General features: G+C 42.5%; 1 protein-coding gene across 1 annotated transcript; it reads left to right on the top strand.

Moving 5' to 3' along the window:
• Positions 1-1,452: 1,452 nt before the first annotated feature.
• Positions 1,453-15,096, top strand: rint1 (RAD50 interactor 1). The gene is made up of 15 exons (XM_083999453.1): positions 1,453-1,688; positions 2,339-2,464; positions 2,657-2,772; positions 3,981-4,154; positions 4,243-4,383; positions 5,112-5,301; positions 5,405-5,515; positions 6,470-6,695; positions 7,551-7,688; positions 9,078-9,172; positions 9,998-10,102; positions 10,660-10,880; positions 10,986-11,166; positions 11,366-11,484; positions 14,317-15,096. The coding sequence occupies exons 1-15, from the start codon at positions 1,458-1,460 to the stop codon at positions 14,528-14,530; spliced, it is 2,388 nt and encodes a 795-aa protein (XP_083855579.1). The 5' UTR covers positions 1,453-1,457; the 3' UTR covers positions 14,531-15,096.
• Positions 15,097-18,617: the final 3,521 nt, after the last annotated feature.

The raw sequence follows: 18,617 nt of genomic DNA, 5'->3' as shown, positions 1-18,617 counted from the left end.
ATGGGCCAGAACACTCCCACACTTTGGCCTTTTGCTCCCATTTAACTAGAACTTTTTCTGTGAAGATTGACCGGTAACCGAAACTACTACATGAAGATTTTGTGTCTTTCATGTGATGTGATGTGTTTTTATTCTTTTTTTTTTTGTCTAAAAACATGGAGATTCAGTTCTCAACCTTCACTGCCATCAGTACTAGGAATTCATTAATTCATTAATTTATTTCCATTGGTTCATGTGAAGAATAATGCGTGCAGTATGAGTAATTTCAGAATGGGGGGAGCTGAGTCAAGGGCTGCTTGTCAAATGCACTTGTTTGGTCATGCATCAAAGATCAGGAATTGTTAATATAAAGCATTATTCACCATGGCATTCATGAACTTTCAACAAATGCTGCTCCGCCCTCTGCTTGTCACGACTTTGTCAACAGAACATGTCCACACACGCACAAAAGTGTATGACTATTTTGGCCATGGGTTATTGTCTGTAATGAAATAGCTAAAAGCAAAACCCTTTTCAGATGTGGCCGGTGTGAGATAATGATAATGATTTCAGAAATATAGCCTCAAAATGTAACAGAGATAACAGAGGTAATAGGCCTACTCATCTGGTTCTTCAGGCAAAGCTTTATTTGTCTAGAGATGGCTGTGTAGGTTTGGCCATCTCTGCTATATGCTACAAAAAGAAACATTTCTTCAACTTTGAACCAGATTTTGATTTGGATACTTAGAACTCACACATTCTTATTCTTAACATTTAGCTTGTTTTTTTTTTTCTTGTACATGCATTCTATGATGTATAGGAATCATAGACTGAGACTGTATATAAAAGAGTAGAGTCGTAGAGTAGGAATGTATATTTAATTTGTTTGCCTTGTCATTCTGTATGATAAAACCATTTAAACGCAGTGATAGAAAATATAAGTAGTTTAGTAGTTAGTAGCAAGAGTAAATAAAGTTTTTTCTGATGGAGGAAACTGAAAAAAAATGCATGCAAGTATGACGTTTTTTTTCTTTTCTTTTTTTTTTGCAAGTATGACGTTCTTTCTTTCAATGAGCTTTATTGAAAACGTTGTAGGCTACATACTGCAAGTATGACGTATCAATTGTGGACGTGTGGTCTATGACGTGTACGTGGACTCTCGTGCTAACTCGGCTGAAGAAAGGTGCCCTTGTTTCGCCGCTCAGCGTGTCCCACGGGACGGAGATGGTGGCGGAGCTCTAACACAGGATACTGCGTTTTATCGCACAGAACAAAACGAGGCGCGTGTATTGACTTCACTTCGTTTGAAACCACACATGGACGCGGCGTAAATTAAAATTTGAGCACACTTTACTGCTATGGACCATGCCACGTAACCAGCCGTGTCTCCGCCCGCTCGTCACGCCCGGAGAAATAAAACGAGCGTCTCCCCCTTTTCCGTTCCTCGGAAGTTTGTTGACAGCGTTGGCGAAACGAAGATGGCGGCGCTCAGCGCAGCAGCGGAGCAAACAGGGACCAAACTGTCACAACCTCCTTCAAGTCCCGTCCACAGCTCGGATGACGAACCGGTTTCGGCGGACCCGGACGCCCTGCAGGACTTTGTGGTGGATTTCCTGGAGAAAGAAGTCGGCAACGACGTGAAATCCCTGAAGAATGTGGGCAACCTGCTGAAGAAGCTGAGGGAGGAGAACAAGCTGCTGGAGGAACAGGTGATATGTCTATGAGGGGCAGCAGCCTGCAGCCTGCAGCCTGCACCGGACGAGTTCATGTTGATAGACTAGAATGAGTCTTTGGTGCTACATGGTGTTTTTCCACTGTCACATTCACATAGAGGTACAGCGAGAAGACTATTATATCCAGATGTAGCTCATAGAATCCCACTATGAGGATTTTGCACGTGTTGTCTAACTGTTTGCAAAATGTGCTCTTTAGTTGCAAATATATTCAGTAGTGTTATTCAGCAGTCTTATTCGGCGATGCTGCATTCACGACAGTGTGGTGGTTCATGTAAAATGCTGCCCAGCCATTCATTTAACATCCTCCTCAGTGCCCACATTGCTCTCACTCTCACATAGCTCTTCCTACTAGGAATTCATGTGAAACAAATACATTTTACAGACCCCCAAGAATGTAAAAAGTGCAACCCAGTAAATATGTGTCTTTATTATTTTTTTTCCTAGCAGGAGAGTGTTAGTATTTAAGTATTAGCTAATAGCTTTTTAACCCACCTGTTGTCCTAGGGTCAAGGAAGGAAGAAGGGTGGAAGGGTGGAAGGGAACAGATCGGGTCAATTTGACCCAGGAGGACAAACAGGAGCGTTAAGAACACGAGCAGTGACTCTGTATTTTCTGTCTTCCAGGTTCTGACCGTGTCCAACTCTGTGCCTCCTAAAGTCTCTGAAGCTCTGTCTGCTGCCGAGGAGGCCAGATGTTCCCTGGAGGTCCTGCAGCAGAAAGAGAGGCTCATCTCCAACACGCTGCAGCAGGTAGAGACACCACCCACAGAAACTGAGGGAAAAAATAGATCTGCTCTGTTTAATAAGATTCATCACCAAATGTTCCTGTAATGTCATTTAACAGAGAGGTGAAACCAGAAGTCCAGTTCCTGTAAAGATAAATTCCTCTCTCTTATCACCCTCAGCAGTTGTTTGTCTTGGTTAATGATTTATGTCTTGCAGCACCTGCAGGGGGCTCAGCCATGGATGGATAATCTTGGCCAGACGCTAAATCAGGTCGACACCATAGAGAGACACATGAAATACCTCCGCTGCCTTCAACATATAGAAGAACTCAGGTACTGTGGTGAACATACAATTAATTTATCTTGCACATTGCAAAAGTGTCAGAGATTCTTCATAGGTCTGTTCAACATCTTTGCTTCTATCTTCCTAAATGCAAAGCTATTTGGCCACCTGCATCACCCCCATTTGCATTTCAAAATGATATAATACGCTTTATTTATGTAGCATCTTTCTACACACAGCTACAAAGTGCTTTGCAAGACAAAATAAAAAATGAAGGACAAGAAATGAAGAACAGTTTAAAAATATATAGATTTAATTTTAAGAATGTCATGTAAAATGACAAAAAAAAGTAACCCTGACTCAAAAATTTGAAAGTGAACTCTGACTCCAACCCCTGTTTTGATATATTTTGGTAGAGAAAGCCCAAATGTTTCAAGGTTTAAAGGGATAGTTCAACATTTTGGCAAATTGGCCCGTTGCCATAGTCCCTATAGTGTTAGGAGTAGGTTTGTTACCTTTAATTGTCGGTGCAAGCTATTTTTAGAACAGCGGAGCAGAGCCGTGAGCTGCTCAGAGCTACACTACGGAGGCTAATGGGATTTCTTGGTTTCCCTCATCAAACTCATCAATTCAATCCCATTAGCCTCCATTAGCACTGAGCAGCTCGTGGCTCTGCTCCACCGTTCTAAAAATAGCTTGCACCAACAATTAAAGGTAACAAACCTACTCCTAAAACTATAGGGATTATGGCAAATTTCCCCAAATGTTGAACTATCCCTTTAAGCTTCAAGTTCCGGGTCATCCAGCATTTGAGGTCAAGTTTTGGCCTAAAAGACAGAGTATATCAATGAAAACTCCCATAATTCCTAGAGATGACCTACAGAGAGACCCAGAGAGGCTGGAGAACAAATTCTGCACGTCATCTTCACACAGGAAGACCGTGACGTGGCCACACCAAGAAAGAACCAGAATGAACCCAATTTGAAACTGAACCTGAGGTGGCCCCCTCCATTGTTGGAGGTGCTCCAGTAAACTAGGACACTGGGACCTAATAGAAGTGAAGCTGAAGGTTTTCTCCCAGCAGATCATTCATCACTTTAAGGAGGGCAGTCAGTTCAGCACTATCTCTTTCCAAAGCCCAGCAGAGAAAGGGCAGTGAGACATGCTGAGTTTACTATGACCTTTAAAAAAAGCAGTCTCCCTTCCTTCAGTCTGCTGTGGGCTGACAGAAGCAGTAAAGTGTGTTGTTTGCCCGCAGTGCTGCGGTCCAGCAGTGTCTGATGACCAGCAGTGTCTGGGAGGCCATCAGGGCGGTAGACAGCATGGCCTCGCTCGACACCGGCCTGAGTCAGTCTGGCTGCTCTCACCTCCGGGACTTCCTCCGAGAAACGCTTCACTTCTGGCACAAGATCATCAAAGACCGACTGACCAGGTGAAACCTCAGGGCTTTGGTTTACTCACATAGACTGTGTGTGTCCTTACCTTGAGTTCACCATCACCTCTTCAATTCTTCCCCCCAGTGATTTTGAGAAAGTATTGACTCAGCTCCACTGGCCGATCATCTCCCCCCCGACTCAGTCGCTGACGCCCACCGCCAACGGTCAGGAGATCAGCAGTCAGCTGGAGCTGCTGGTCGCTCAGCTCCTGGCCCTGCAGACCTCGTATCCTTCACTTTGAGCTTCTGCACATCTGTGTTTTGGTCTATAGATTAGGGGTGGGAGAAAAAAATCGATTCACATAAATATTGCAATATCTTTTTTGACGATTTTTAAATGGGGGGTTAAATATTGTGCAATGTGCATTTGTTAGCCTTTTTTACATAAAGAGAGTACATGTTTTGAAAAGGGTTTAAGTTCACTTTATAATGGAGTATGTTAATTTATAGGCTCCTACAGTATTTGTGTGCAGATAAATGTTAAAAATGCAGACTAAAAATCGAGAGAAACGGCAATATCGTAGAATCGCAATTTAAATTGAATCGCCATCCAAAAAATCGTAGAAGAATCAAATCAGGAGAAAAGCATATCGTCCCAGCCCTACTATAGATATTCGGCAGAAATTAACAATCATTACCATTATTATTAGCATTTGATATATCCTTTATTTGATATTATGTTAACTGCTTCAGAAAAGCTACTCTGAAGCAGCTCCATGCTCGACTTAGCATTCTCAACTTTTTATTTTTTTTTACCAAAACTCCTCTCCCAGATTGCTTAGTTTGCTCAAGGTGTAGAAACATCTCAAAGACGATGGAGAGCAGTGTGAGAAACTTGAGATACGTATCAAGTGTCTCAGCAAAGTGTCAGAAACATGAAGGGGTATCATGACCTTCCGAATGTACTGTAGGACAGTCTGTATGATGAGGTGTTTCTTTAACGTCCCCTGACAGTGATGACCTCATATCTCAGAAGGCTGCGGCCTCTGCTCAGGGAGCTCCATCCACGCAGCCTCCGTCAGCAGCCACGCCTTCCTCCCCGGCTCCTCCCCTCTGTTTGCCCATCCAGATCATGCTGCTGCCGCTCAGCAAGAGGTTCAAATACCACTTCTACGGGAACCGACAGACCAACTCTCTCAGCAAGGTCTCTCGCACAGAACACACACACACATACACACACACAAATGGTGATATGTGGAATGATATCACAGATGCTCCAACTCGTCCTCTGTCTGTGCTTCTTGCAGCCTGAGTGGTACCTCACACAGGTTCTCATGTGGATGGGGAACAGCACCACCTTCATGGATGAGAAGATCCAGCCTATTCTGGAGCGAGCCGGAGCCACCATCAATGCCAGGGTAATAAATACTGCTCCATAATGACTATCTGACTGTCAAATGGGGCTTTTTTCAATCAGATGTGATCCAGGCCAGACCACTGTGTTATATTCTTGGTACTACTGTAATGAGAGGACATGTAAACAATCCCAGTAAGTAAAATACAGCAAGCCCAAACAGACGGCTTGTTTATTTTCTAAATTAAAGTGACTACGAGGACTTTCGGAAAGCGGAAGTGTTTTCGCACTACATTTCCCATGAGCCTCTGCACGCACTGTGAAATTCTTGGACCGGCACAAGACGGACGAAAGCGAAAACATTTGCCAATTCGCCGGCGGCGTTAACTAAACTAGGAAATACTGGGCGAGTCGACCACTAAATAATAATATCAAAATAACTATAAGACAAAACAGTGTATTTATCGAAAATGGACCCATTAACAAGTGTAGGTAATGTAGATTCATCCACATTAATATGAGACTCTTTAATAACCAAAAGCAAACTTCTTGGAGTCTCTTTAATGTATATTATTTTGGATTTGATCAAGAATATCTATTATTTTTTTTCTGTCTGTTTTGATACTCCATATGTAGATTCTATCAGAGGCTTTATCTACTAATGTAACTAATGTAGCTATATTATATGTAGTTCTTATTATTCTCCTCTTAATGATTAAATAAGTAGCCCAGAAGCTGCCCACTGCAGATATGATGATCAGCTGTGTTTTGTCAGTTGGATTTGTCCACTACTGTCATATGTAGTACAGTATATGGCTGTAGTGATGTGTTGAGGTTGAAGTGTCTAATAGCTTTGAAAAGTGAAAATTAACATGACTGTGTATTTGAATATAAATTAATCTGGTGAAAGACCGAACTAAAATCAAGTCAGACTAAATGTACGTGTGTCTCTCTCTGTGTCTCCCTGCTCTGTCTCTCTCCTAACCCTCTGTCTGCGTCTCTGTGTGTGTGTGTGTAGGTGGAGCTGTGTCGTGGCCTGTTGTGTCTGGTCCAGGACAAAGTGGCCAGCGATGCCTCCAGGCTGCTCTATGACGACATGCTCTTCTGCCACTTGGTGGAGGAGGTGCTGCAGTTTGAGAAGGAGCTGCGGAGCAACCAGAACTACCCGGTGGTGCTGCCCGGCCTGCTGCACCTCCTGCTGGACGACGCCGTGCTGCAGAAGTGGCTCACTGTGGAGAGGAAGAGTAAGTCGTTGAGAGCAAGGCCAGTTAACCGAGTTCATACGCTGTGTGGTTATTAGTCAAAGGATGAACTGATGACTATTTCCTGGTGTAAGGTCAAAGACAAAACATGTTCTTGTCCATAACACACAAATGCATACACTATCACACAATTTAATGTCTAACAGCATAAAAAGGTGAAAGGTCACTGTGACCTCGTAATGTCCTGTGAAAACACGTCTGGCCATTATTCAGTGCTGTGACTCTGGACTGTGACCATATTTGGCAATAATTGCAGTTAACTAACATTCGTCTTTATATTAAAGGGATAGTACAACATTTAGCAAAACGGCTGATGCACGTTCCTGTCGGGGGCAGTTTTTCGGCAAGCAATCTCTGCATTTGCCTCGTGATGTTCCGTTATTATCTCATAGCGTGGTGAATGTGCAGGTCACAACTTGTCCACCAGAGCGTTTTGGAGTTGTTGGATTGTGTTTTTGATGAGTTTGATGAGGGAAACCAAGAAATCCCATTAGCCTCTATAGCATAGCTCTGAGCAGCTCACGGCTCTGCTCCACCATTCTAAAAATAGCTTGCACCGACAATTAAAGGTAACGAACTTACTCGACTATAGGGATTATGGTAATTGGCCAATTTGCCAAAATGTTGAACTATCCCTTTAAAAAGAGTCTGACCAACTCAAACTCTTCAAGCTGAGCTAGTATCCTGAAAGACGGCGGTTGCGTGTTTCTCTTCACTTCACGAGCTGATCACACAGTAAAAAGATCAGCACACTTCAAAAGATATAATGCAAACATGCTACAAGTACCTTGTTTAGGTATTCTGTTATTCTAAGCCTGCGCTCCTCTGTGCACACAGTGGCGGTGGAGAAGATGGACGCCATGCTGTCTGCCGAGGGAGCGTGGAGCTCTCAGTACAAAGACATCAGTGACATGGATGAACTGAAGGCTCCAGACTGCGCTGAGACCTTCATGACTCTGCTGCAGGTCGTCACAGGTCAGTAACACTGTCAGTTTGCCTTTATGGAAATGTGTCAAAAGCATAGACTGTAAAAAGAATGGACGTAGCGTCCGTGACGTCACCCATTGGTTTTGGTGAGTCTGTTTTGTGCCGCTACTACGGGGGTTTGAACCGCGCCATGTTGGATTTGACTTTCCATATTTGGAGCGGTGCGGCCGTTAGCCGGCCGAGAGCCCGCCCACTGGCCTCGAAGCAGCGGTCTCCGGACCTGTCACTCAACGTTTCCGCGCCCTAATTGGCCAGAATTTTAACCTAATAACAGTAAAACGGTAGAGTATAAAAAAAATTCACCCCCCTCAGAGTGTGTGCGGGGGTAGAAACTATCGGTTGAGACCAAAAAACGTAATGGTACCAGGCTTTTAACATGTTTACTGAGGACGTAAAGTCGGCTATTTTAACATGGGGCTCTATGGAGAATGCTCCCTTCCGGTACCAGCCCCCAGAGGAAGCCGGGGGGATTGCAGTTTTTTGAACGCGGAAGTGAGCTTCACTTCTCAGACCGACAACTGCCCCCTTGGTCAAAACATGTGCTTTCATTAGGAGCATTACTGTCACACAAGACAAGCTGTGGATAAATGATCTGCACTTATAAATAGTTTTCCTAGCCTTGTTGACCCGTCTGTGCTTTACTCTAATACTTTATCCATCACTTACACACTCGCACATTAACACACCCATGATGCATTGGGAGAGATTTGGGTTCACTTTGCTCTCATAGAATGCACAACATGTTGGAAACTTAGCTCAGAGACTCTGCCTCATATCGACATTTTTGATGGTCAAATAGAAAAATCCTTTCATTTAGAAGCCAACTATAGCTATGTGAGTAGGGCAGTGTTTTTCAACCTTGGGGTTGGGACCCCACATTGAGTCGACTGAAATTCACATGGGGTAGCCTGAAATGTCTAGGAATTGATAAGAAAAAATTACTCAAAAATATTTTTTAACAAATTTTTATTCTTTTTGAAATTATGATTAAAAACACCACACACAGTCTTAAACAACTGTATTCTATACTTTCACTTTCTTGAATATAAATCGAGATCAAATAAAATGCAGCATATAAAAATATCTTAGCTGGCGAATCTTGATTGACGGCCGTGATCACGTGCGGTCACGTGATCGAGGGGTCGCCAGAAATTAGTGATGTCATAATCGGGTCACAAGTCAAAAAAGGCTGGGAACCGCCAGAATGGATCTCTATGAACTGGAGTGTGTGCATGCATCATAAAAACATTACACCACAGCTTTACCACTGGTCAGACTTCACAAGGCACATTAAAGCCACACAGGATGTAACATTTACTGTCAGAGAGTATAAACCATGTTTGAATCTGGTGTTGTGTGTCCTCTTCCTCTCCTCAGAGCGGTACCGGGGTTTACCCTGTCCCTCTGCTCAGCTCAAGTTCCTGGGGCTGCAGAGAGAACTGGTGGATGACTTCCGCATCCGACTGACCCAGGTAATGACACCGGAGTGATGAGGTGAAAGATGGTGAGGCTTTCAGTGACACTGCTGAAGAAGGAGGGAAGAGCTGAGCTCAGGATAACTGAGAAAATGAGAGAGAGAGAAAGATTAATTTCCTCTCTGACAGTTTCAAGCCTGTTTGTGGCAGAATTGCGAGGGACACTGTTTAATTCATCTACTGGTTAATTGTGCAGGTGTAAGAGCTTTAATCCATCTGATTTACAGAAGAGCCTGACATTGTCAGAGTCTATTACTGTGAGGGAATTTAAGTCTTTACGAATCGAGGAACAAGTTCTCACAATCAATATGTCTGCTCTGAAATTTACACAGAGGTCGATTTGGCTGTCAGTTGTATTTATCTGTTAGTACTATTTGTGTTCTGCACGCTCAGCTTGAAGAAGGGATTTTAATCTAAATGAGACTTTTAACCTGCTTGATTTACGGATATGATAATATAATAATGATAATAGCAGGGATGGGCAAGTCATTCCACCAAGGGCTGCTGTGGCTGCAGGTTTTTGTTCCAACACAGTTTGACCAATCATCTGTCTGAAGACTGAGACCAGTTGATTAAATGAGTCAGGTCTGGCGTGCTGCTGCTGCTGCTGCTGCTGCTTGGTTGGAACTAAAACCTGCAGCCACGACGGCCCTTTGTGGGATGAGTAATGATTGTTAATTTCTGCCTACAGCTTTTGTGTTTGTTTTGTCTCTGTTGTTTCTTCTCATTCTTTGTCTGATTATTTTTGAAGAGAGAAAGCATGAGAGGAAATGAATGAAACAGATGTAGTTGAATTAGATTTTTCTTTTTTTCTTTCACCAGGTGATGAAGGAGGAGTCTCGCTGTCCACTCGGTGCCCGTTACTGTGCAATCCTCAATGCTGTCAACTACATATCCACCATACTGGGAGACTGGGGAGACAATGTGGTGTGTGGAGTTAATTCAGTTTATTTTATTATTAATATTATTATTTTGAAGGCTCTTTAACATATATTTGGGTGTTTGTCTTGCCTTCCGGGCCCCCAAAATGTGAGAATTGACAAAAAAATCTGTAATGTGCAGACTCCCTAGGTTGAAATCCATGTGGTTTTACGAGCTGTTCCCTCAGTTGTCTTCCAGTGATGTAACTAGTTTTCGAATTTGCATAATACCACCCCTACCTGGTACCAGTAGAAGGGGCGGGGCAAGCAGTGGCTGATTTACATTTAAAGGGACAGACACTGAAACCAGCCGTTCTGAACAGGGCTGTTTTGAGAGGATGAAAAGTGATGTTTGATCCTTGGGGTATTTTGACCACAGCATGTCACAGAGATGTCTTTAAGACACCTGGGAACTATTTTAATTTGTGGAAAAGGGGGCATCATATGTCTCCTTTAAAGCAAAATTGGTAGAATCATGATTTGATACAGAATCTGATGCGAATCTAATCAGGGATTAAATGTCTGTTTTTGGTACCTGACACATCCTTTGTCCTCTGTCCTCAGTTCTTCCTGCAGCTGCAGCAGGCGGCCGTTTCCCTAGGCGACGAGGCGGTGCTGGGGGAGCTGGGGCAGACGGAGGTGGGCCGCCTGGCGTCTCTGGAGGGCTCTCTGTTCGAAGGTCTGCTGGCGCTGCTGGACCGACTGAGAGGAGACATGATGGGGAGACTGCTGGAGTGGACCATGAGAGAAATTATGCAAAAAGCCAAACCATACGGCCAAGACAGGTGAGACGGAGCAGGTTTCTGTTCTGCTTCCTGTGGACTTATTATATTTATAGACGGGACGGGTGAAGAATAAACACTAACACTCACTTGTTCTGTTTTCTCTAGGTGGTTGTCTCTACCGTCCCAGCACGACCAGTCCACCATGTCCCTGTCCAGTTCAGCATGTCCCATGATGCTGTGCGTGAGGGACAGATTGTTGAACCTTCATCAGGTCCTGAGTCTTTCTCTGTTCCAGCTGGCCTGGCAGGGCCTGGCAGAGAGACTCGACAACTTCCTCTACCAGGATGTAAGACGTGATTCGGTGGCACATGCACTATTTAAAACTGCAAATACATTGAAAAACCTCAGACAGGTGCAGGGAAGCAAAAACCACACCTGCGTAACCGCTCTGCTTGTTCCCTTGTAGTGTTTGTTATCAAACAGCTGTGTGGTCTCCTAGCAGCCAGGTACAGTCAGCTCAGTACATGTCCCCGTGTCTCCGACAGGTGATCCTGTCCAACCATTTCAGCGACGGTGGAGCGGCTCAGCTTCAGTTCGACATGACCAGAAACCTGTTTCCTCTGTTTGGTCACTACTGCAAAAGACCTGAGAACTTCTTTAAACAGTAAGTGTGTGTGTGTATAACACCGTTCTCAGTCTCCTCATCCTTGGAACACAGAAATCCACATACATGTGACTAAATAGTGGATGATCCTCGTGACCCTGTCATCATATGACGTCTCAGATTTCTGCAAATACTGTATAATGACAAATAACAATAGAAATATTGTATAAAATAATATATAAGTATGAAAAAAGTACAATAAATTCACACAATAAGGTCATTGGTTATAGTGATAATGTGTAAATACACTGTTGCCCATAAAGTTGGAATATAATTTTTTTTTTACCTCTTCTCATGAATGATTGTGACAATGTGATTATTATTATTAACTATCTCAAAACCTTATTGATCAATCTCTTCCAAACATATCACTGTGAAGATTAAACCATAATAAACATTAAATAGAGATAAAAAAGAGGCATGTGTCTGAAAACAAAATTATTCCAACGTTATGGGTTATATTACCTCCTATTGAAAGATCTGACTATTTATAGTTGCTAATTTAATTTAATCTCATGCCTGTTGCTCCGTTTAGAAGAAAATAAAACTCATATAATCAAGATGGTTCTGTTAAAGGGATAGTTCAACATTTTGGCAAATTGGCCCATTGCCATAATTGCTATAGTCATAGCAGTAGGTTCGTTACCTTTAATTGTAGGTGTAAGCTATTTTCAGTACGGCGGAGCGCAGCAGCAGGCTGCTCAGAGCTACGCTATGGAGGCTAAGGGAATTTCTTGGTTTCCCTCATCAAACTCATCAAATACAAAATCCCAAAACTCCACAGCGCTTTTGTAGACAAGTTGTGAGCTGCACAACCACCACGCTATGAGATAATGACGGAACGATACGAAACAGAGCCGTTTTCGAGGTAAATTCATACAAAACCGCTGATGCGCGTTGCGTTCAGGGACAGTTTTTCAGCAAGCAGTCTCCGTATTCACCCTGTATTTACCTCGAAAACGGCTCCGTTTCGTATCGTTCCGTCATTATCTCATAGCGTGGTGGTTGTGCAGGTCACAACTTGTCTACAAAAGCGCTGTGGAGTTTTGGGATGTTGAATTTGATGAGTTTAATGAGGGAAACCAAGAAATTCCATTAGCCTCCATTAGGACTGTCAATGAATATTTGAAATTCGAATGTATATTCGAATCATAGTGATAAAAATGAAATTCGAATATTAAAATATGATATTCGAATATTAATAATTTATTTTTAAATTATCTTCACGCGCACAACCACAACAACAGCAACTACAACTTCCTCCTACAAATGCACGGTCGTCGGTGTGACGTGCAGAACGCAGCAGGATGCAGCAGGACGACTCCTCAGTCCATGAGTTTCATGTCTCAGACCGGATCATGTCAATCCAGCTGCAGAAATATCCGGGGGACAGGAGCGCCGCGGTAACCGTAGTAACTCACACACACCCAGACACACACCTGTCTGTGTGTGGTCACGTCTGGAGAGAAGCAGCTTCTCTGTTTTCCCAAACTACCGAGTGACAGCGTTAATCGCGCATAAACAAAATTGTGCCGTTCACTGAGAGCTATGATGATCCTCTGCACTTCATCGCGACTGTACTTGATCCGCGTTATAAGGATCATTACTTGGATGTGGGAAGAAAACATGCTGGCTCTTATCCCGTTTCCCGAGCGAGCTGTTTGCTCGCGTCATCACAAAACGTTTGACATGAATTGATAAAGGCCGAGTAAAACGCGGTCTTTTTCACGTATTAATATGCATATAATGTCGTTGCTGATTTGCATTGTGTAGCCGTTTGTTTTGTGTAATGTAAGCTGTTCAAAACGTGTTTGACATGCGCTGATAATAAATACAGGCTAACCCTATAAAAGTCCATCTCTTTGTATTGATTTTTGGAGAAAATATGAAAAAATAGAAATTCGAATTTTATTCGAATATCTGTTTTTTTTAAGAGGCAATATTCGAACCTCATTTCTGCCATTCGTTGACAGCCCTAGCCTCCATAGCGTAGCTCTGAGCAGCCTGCTGCTGCGCTCCGCCGTACTGAAAATAGCTTACACCTACAATTAAAGGTAATGAACCTACTGCTATGACGATAGCGATTATGGCAATGGGCCAATTTGCCAAAATGTTGAACTATCCCTTTAACAATGGATGACCATGCTTGGTTATCACCACACTGTGTTGTTTACAGAATAACCAAAAATATGGCGGACCGGAACAAACTATGCATTCAAAGTGCTTCACGTCAGGCATAAAAACATTACAAAGGGCACAAAAACAATTTTAAAAAGAATGCTTTAAAATGCATTTAATTGATGTTTTACCGTTGACGGTGTGGTTCTGCCCGGCTGCAGATTGTTGTGTGACATCAGACAACTGATGCGTGGGCCGTGTAGTCGGGGTAGATTTTTTTCTTCGGGTGGCGTTTGATTGCACTTTTTCAAGTTGGAGGTCGGAAAAATCCGAGTTCCAACTCAAATGCAGCATTAGTTAGTAGAAATCAGAAACAGCTGGCTGAGATTGAATATTGGGACTAGATTCACCAGCACCTTGAGCTGTCAAGACAGAGTCATCAGGCTCAGTTATATATGTGCGTCTGATGTTGTTCCCTATGTTTGGGACGTATGGGAGTTAAACTATTGAAACAAGAAAATGTAGAATGTGGACATAGTTAACTCCTAAATGTTTTGTGGAAGAAAAACATTGAAAGAAAATATTATTCAGGCAGATCATTTTCATACTAATTTGTTGTATCCCTAAAACATTAAGACAAGTGAAGACAGAGATAAATGAGGTGAACCAGCATTCTGATTAGTTTTGTCTTTCTGCTCTCTCCTCTCTCCACAGTGTTAAGGAGGCCTGTATTATCCTGTGCCTGAACGTGGGCTCTGCTATTCTGCTGAGGGATCTCCTCAAAGAGTCGGAGGAGGAGACAAGAGACGTTGGAGGTATAGAGGATCCTCCACCCGAGTCTGCCCTGAACGAGTTGGGGGTTTTCTGCTTGGCCCCCTGTGATGTGCAGATTCTCCTCAAGCTCAGAGCCTCCTGGCCTGGACAGTGACATTTCCCCTCCCCCGACAGTGTTTGTTGCTAGTGTGGAGCGTGCTGGTCAGAGTTTTCTTAATCCATTTGTAACAGCAGCTTTAATCTTCTTTGTAAACAAGACAGGTAAATTATGTAAATTATATACAGTAAGTTATGGCTGTTGAGACCGTGTTCACCACTGGACAGTCACTGTATGTCATTAATGCCTTGCACTTATTTTTTTGGGACCTACTCACTTGTCACCTTCATTGACCTAAGAAGACCACAACGGTAAATAACACTATACAAGTATATAACAGTTGTCCTTGTAGATTATGTAATAAACCCAACTGACCTGCAATACTCCATTGTTCAGCTGCTCTGTAACTTATTTTTTGCAATACATTATAATAGCAAACTGAAGGAAACCTTTTTTTTTAAATATCTTCATAAATCTACATAAATTACAATATAGTTAACACAAATGGCCAAATGCAACATTTGCTTTTTTGACAATCATAATGCAATTAAAATGGCACCAGTCACATAGTGAAGAAGAAGAAAAAGAAGAAGCGCTTTATTGCACATACTTTTTTTGTAATAAACGACATTTGTGTACAATATGTTGCTGAAAAAATTAAATTTGTTATTCCCAGACTCCATTTTTGATTATTATTGAGGGACCAACTTATATTTTTCAATGTTTGATCATAACAATAGATCTACTCTGGCCCCGCCCCCTCAGTGTGATACCCCGGAAACGAGCTCCTCTGTTCTCCTCTCATTGGCCAATTCTTGGATTTCCGCCATATTCAAAAATAGTTACGAGTCTGCAGTAGTACTAACATGTATTGTTATTACTGTGTTTAACCCTTTCTGTAACCTGTAATTACCACTGACCTGTATCGTCGCCGACATTTAAAATGGGTGAGACCGGTGAGGTTGAAGCTGCCGTTTCCAGAGTGGAGAAGCTGAAGCGACAGCCGAGCTGCCGCAGCCTGAAGAGGAAGTGTTCAGCTGAAGATGAGCCGCCGTCCCCCGAGGGCAACAACAGGAGTCTGCGCCGGTGAGCCCACGGTTCTCAGTCAGGCTTTGAACTAACCTCAGTCCTTAAAACTGCAGTATCAAAAAATAATAACACCAGCATAACCGCGGGTACACGCCATTATTGGCTATTAACCCTGAACAGCAGTTATTGATTAGCTAGCAGCTAGTGTGTTGTAGCTCGGCACGTCACTGCAGTTAGCTTAATGCTAAATGGTCCAAACTCTTTAAACGACGAAATTATTTATTTTAAATAGCACAGAGTACGATATAGGTTTTAAATTATATAATTAGAGCTATATACATTGTGTTTTACATTGTTTTTAAGCGTGTGCAATTATTATCAGTTGCGTCGAAACGCCACTAGATGTCAGCAGAGGCTCAGTGTGGCGCCACCGCCTGTGCCTCGACTGCCACCTGAACCCTTTTACTTCTGCACTGGGTTTAATTTCCTGCTGCTTATCTGCTCTCATTGGTAGGGTTTTCGACCGCAACATTAAAATCAACATGCCCTTTTTATTTTAACAAAGTCTATTTTTATTGAAACTCTATAACACAAAGATCACACAATTTGGTTTGCACTAACACAGTTTATTGGTATGACTCAGCTGCACCTGCATTTATATTTCAGAGTTCTACATCCCAGTAAATATGTTTTGTGCCATCTGCACAGTGGATTTACCCTTGTTTTATTTTTAGGCTCAAGTACAACACAAAACCACTTTCACCATGTAAACAATTGTTAAATTATCAACAGAGCACTTCAAAGTATCAACACAGTAGCTATCACCTCATAAAATATTGCAACATTTTAGTGTATTGATATTTTCTTACACCCCTAGTTGACATGTCCATTTAATTTTTGCATACTGCACATTAATAGGGGCATTAGGCCTACTAACTATTTGATTACACATTTCATGTTGCTTTTGACCGTTTTTAGTCAGACAGTTAGAGATCAATGATTTTATTTATTTTTTTGAGCCCGTTTCAAAACGAAACTTACATGCCCACCCCTGTGTATGACAAACCATTCTGGGGAAATCTTGTTCCAAAGATAATCCATATACTATCCGTCTTTGCTTGTTCTAAAACAGTGTCCACCTTCTGACGTCTCATTTCAGCAGAAGGAGAGCATTTCTCAGAAGAGATCAATCACATCTAATAAGAGCAACCAATAGTCTTACGAGTTTTGCTTCAACTTGAAAAAAATGTAACCCAGGCATTCTGTGAGTAAAACTCCTAAGAATTATTAACAACAACAACCATGATGATTAGAAAGAAAAAAAAAACAGTTCTACAGATAAAGCTCTTAGCTCTCAGCCAATAAAACTGACTCATCTCCATTTATGGAGAGAAGAGACATTTGAAATTCCCATGGTAGTGCTCATAATAGTAAGCTCAGTGTGTGGGCATTGGTATCCAACCCTACCTCTGTTGATCATTGAATAAAAAAATAAATAAAAAAAACGTATCCAGGCAACACAAACATAACCTCTCCAGACCAGTATACATACATGTGACCTGATCTTTAGTGTCCTGGAGTTCAATCATACACAATGAAATTTATTTGAGGGGGTTAGATTCTCAGACTGGTGGGTAACATCAGAGTAATCAGTAATGTTTTGGAAAAATAAAGCACTGGGAGCATTTATGTTGGACTTTTCTTTTTTTTTGGAACAGTTTTCCATATCGTGTGCCAAAGTGTCCCAGTGCTGCCCAGTGCCCAACCAGCTCTGCAGACAAACATGGAAAAAACATCACCCCATAGTTGACCCCCCGCCCAGTATTTGACTGCAATAAAATGGCTAATGGAAAAAAAAAAACATAAATGTTGAGTGAGAGAAAATCAGTCTTGAATATTCCCATGTGATACTGGCATTAAAATACGAGACTGGCAGTGGGTTTATTAATTTCTGAGTGGTCTCGTTGCCAAACACGAGCAGATAAAGTTCACAGTGGAAATATGTTGAATACAGTATACAGCAGTTGTTGCTTGAATAGCAGTTTGCTTCCTTTATACAGCACTAAATACCTGCACCGCGTGAGTGACTACTGTGTTGTGTTCCTGTGTGTGTCGTCCGCGGTATCAGTTGAAAAAGACACAGGAGAGGACATGTGGGTGGAGGTGGGGTGAGTAGAAAGTTCAGTTTCACATCTAGCCCGCTTTAACAAACAAGGGCTGGGCTAAGTGGGATGCTAATGCACTGACTCACGGGCGGCGGGGTCCACTAACACTTCCCTTCACACATAGGAGCAGGCGCAGGAGCAGAAACAACCTTTGTCCCCCTGACTTGTGGCGGCCAAGGAATGTGTGGTGACATTAATCACGTATTCGTGAATAAGTTACATGTATCGGGTTTCTAAAGTGCTCGCCGTACTGGGACGTCACAGTGTTTACCTATTGGTTGTTTTTCTTTTCTTTCAGCATCAGTGCTCAGGCCGCACTGGACTGGTACTGATGTGCGTCAGTGAAGAGACGGCATGAAATGACATTAGAAAGTGGGTTGTTGGTGTTGTTCACCCTGTCACACGTGTTTGTTTACCTGTCCTTTCAGGAATAAGTGAACTGATGAGCAGAGTGCAACCTTTGTTGGACTGCTGGATGGTGACGTCGCTGTGTGTCAGTGTTTTTGTCAGTGTGTGTGGGCGTGTTGTAGGGTTCCCTTTGTTAGATACCGGTCTCTGTCAGTAGAGTACATTATGTAGTTACTTATATCATAGATGTAAGGTGGTGAAATTACATGCATGGAGTGGAAAACCACATATCTAATGGGACATAATGATGTCATCGTTTGCGGAGATGTTTTCATTAGTTGTTCTGTACATTGCACAATACACAGGTAATGGAACCAGTCATATATATATATATGCTTCTCTTTGAAGAACCTAGTTGCAGATGTTTAGTTGTTGCTCATCTGTCCACGGGCAATTTACAAAGAGTGAGCAGGGATTTGGTTTCTCTCTTCAAGGCCCATTGAAAGAAAGGAAAAGAAAAGACAAACTGTTGACGTACACACTTGAAGTGAACCTGCAGGTTTGTAGCCAGGATGATGTCACCAAAGAACCAGGCCACTGGT

This window comes from Trachurus trachurus (assembly GCF_905171665.1).
Source record: "Trachurus trachurus genome assembly, chromosome: 23".
In the NCBI taxonomy this organism is placed as follows: Eukaryota; Metazoa; Chordata; class Actinopteri; order Carangiformes; family Carangidae; genus Trachurus; species Trachurus trachurus.
Note: the sequence above shows the minus strand (reverse complement) of the source record. Positions and strands in the feature narration are given on the sequence as shown.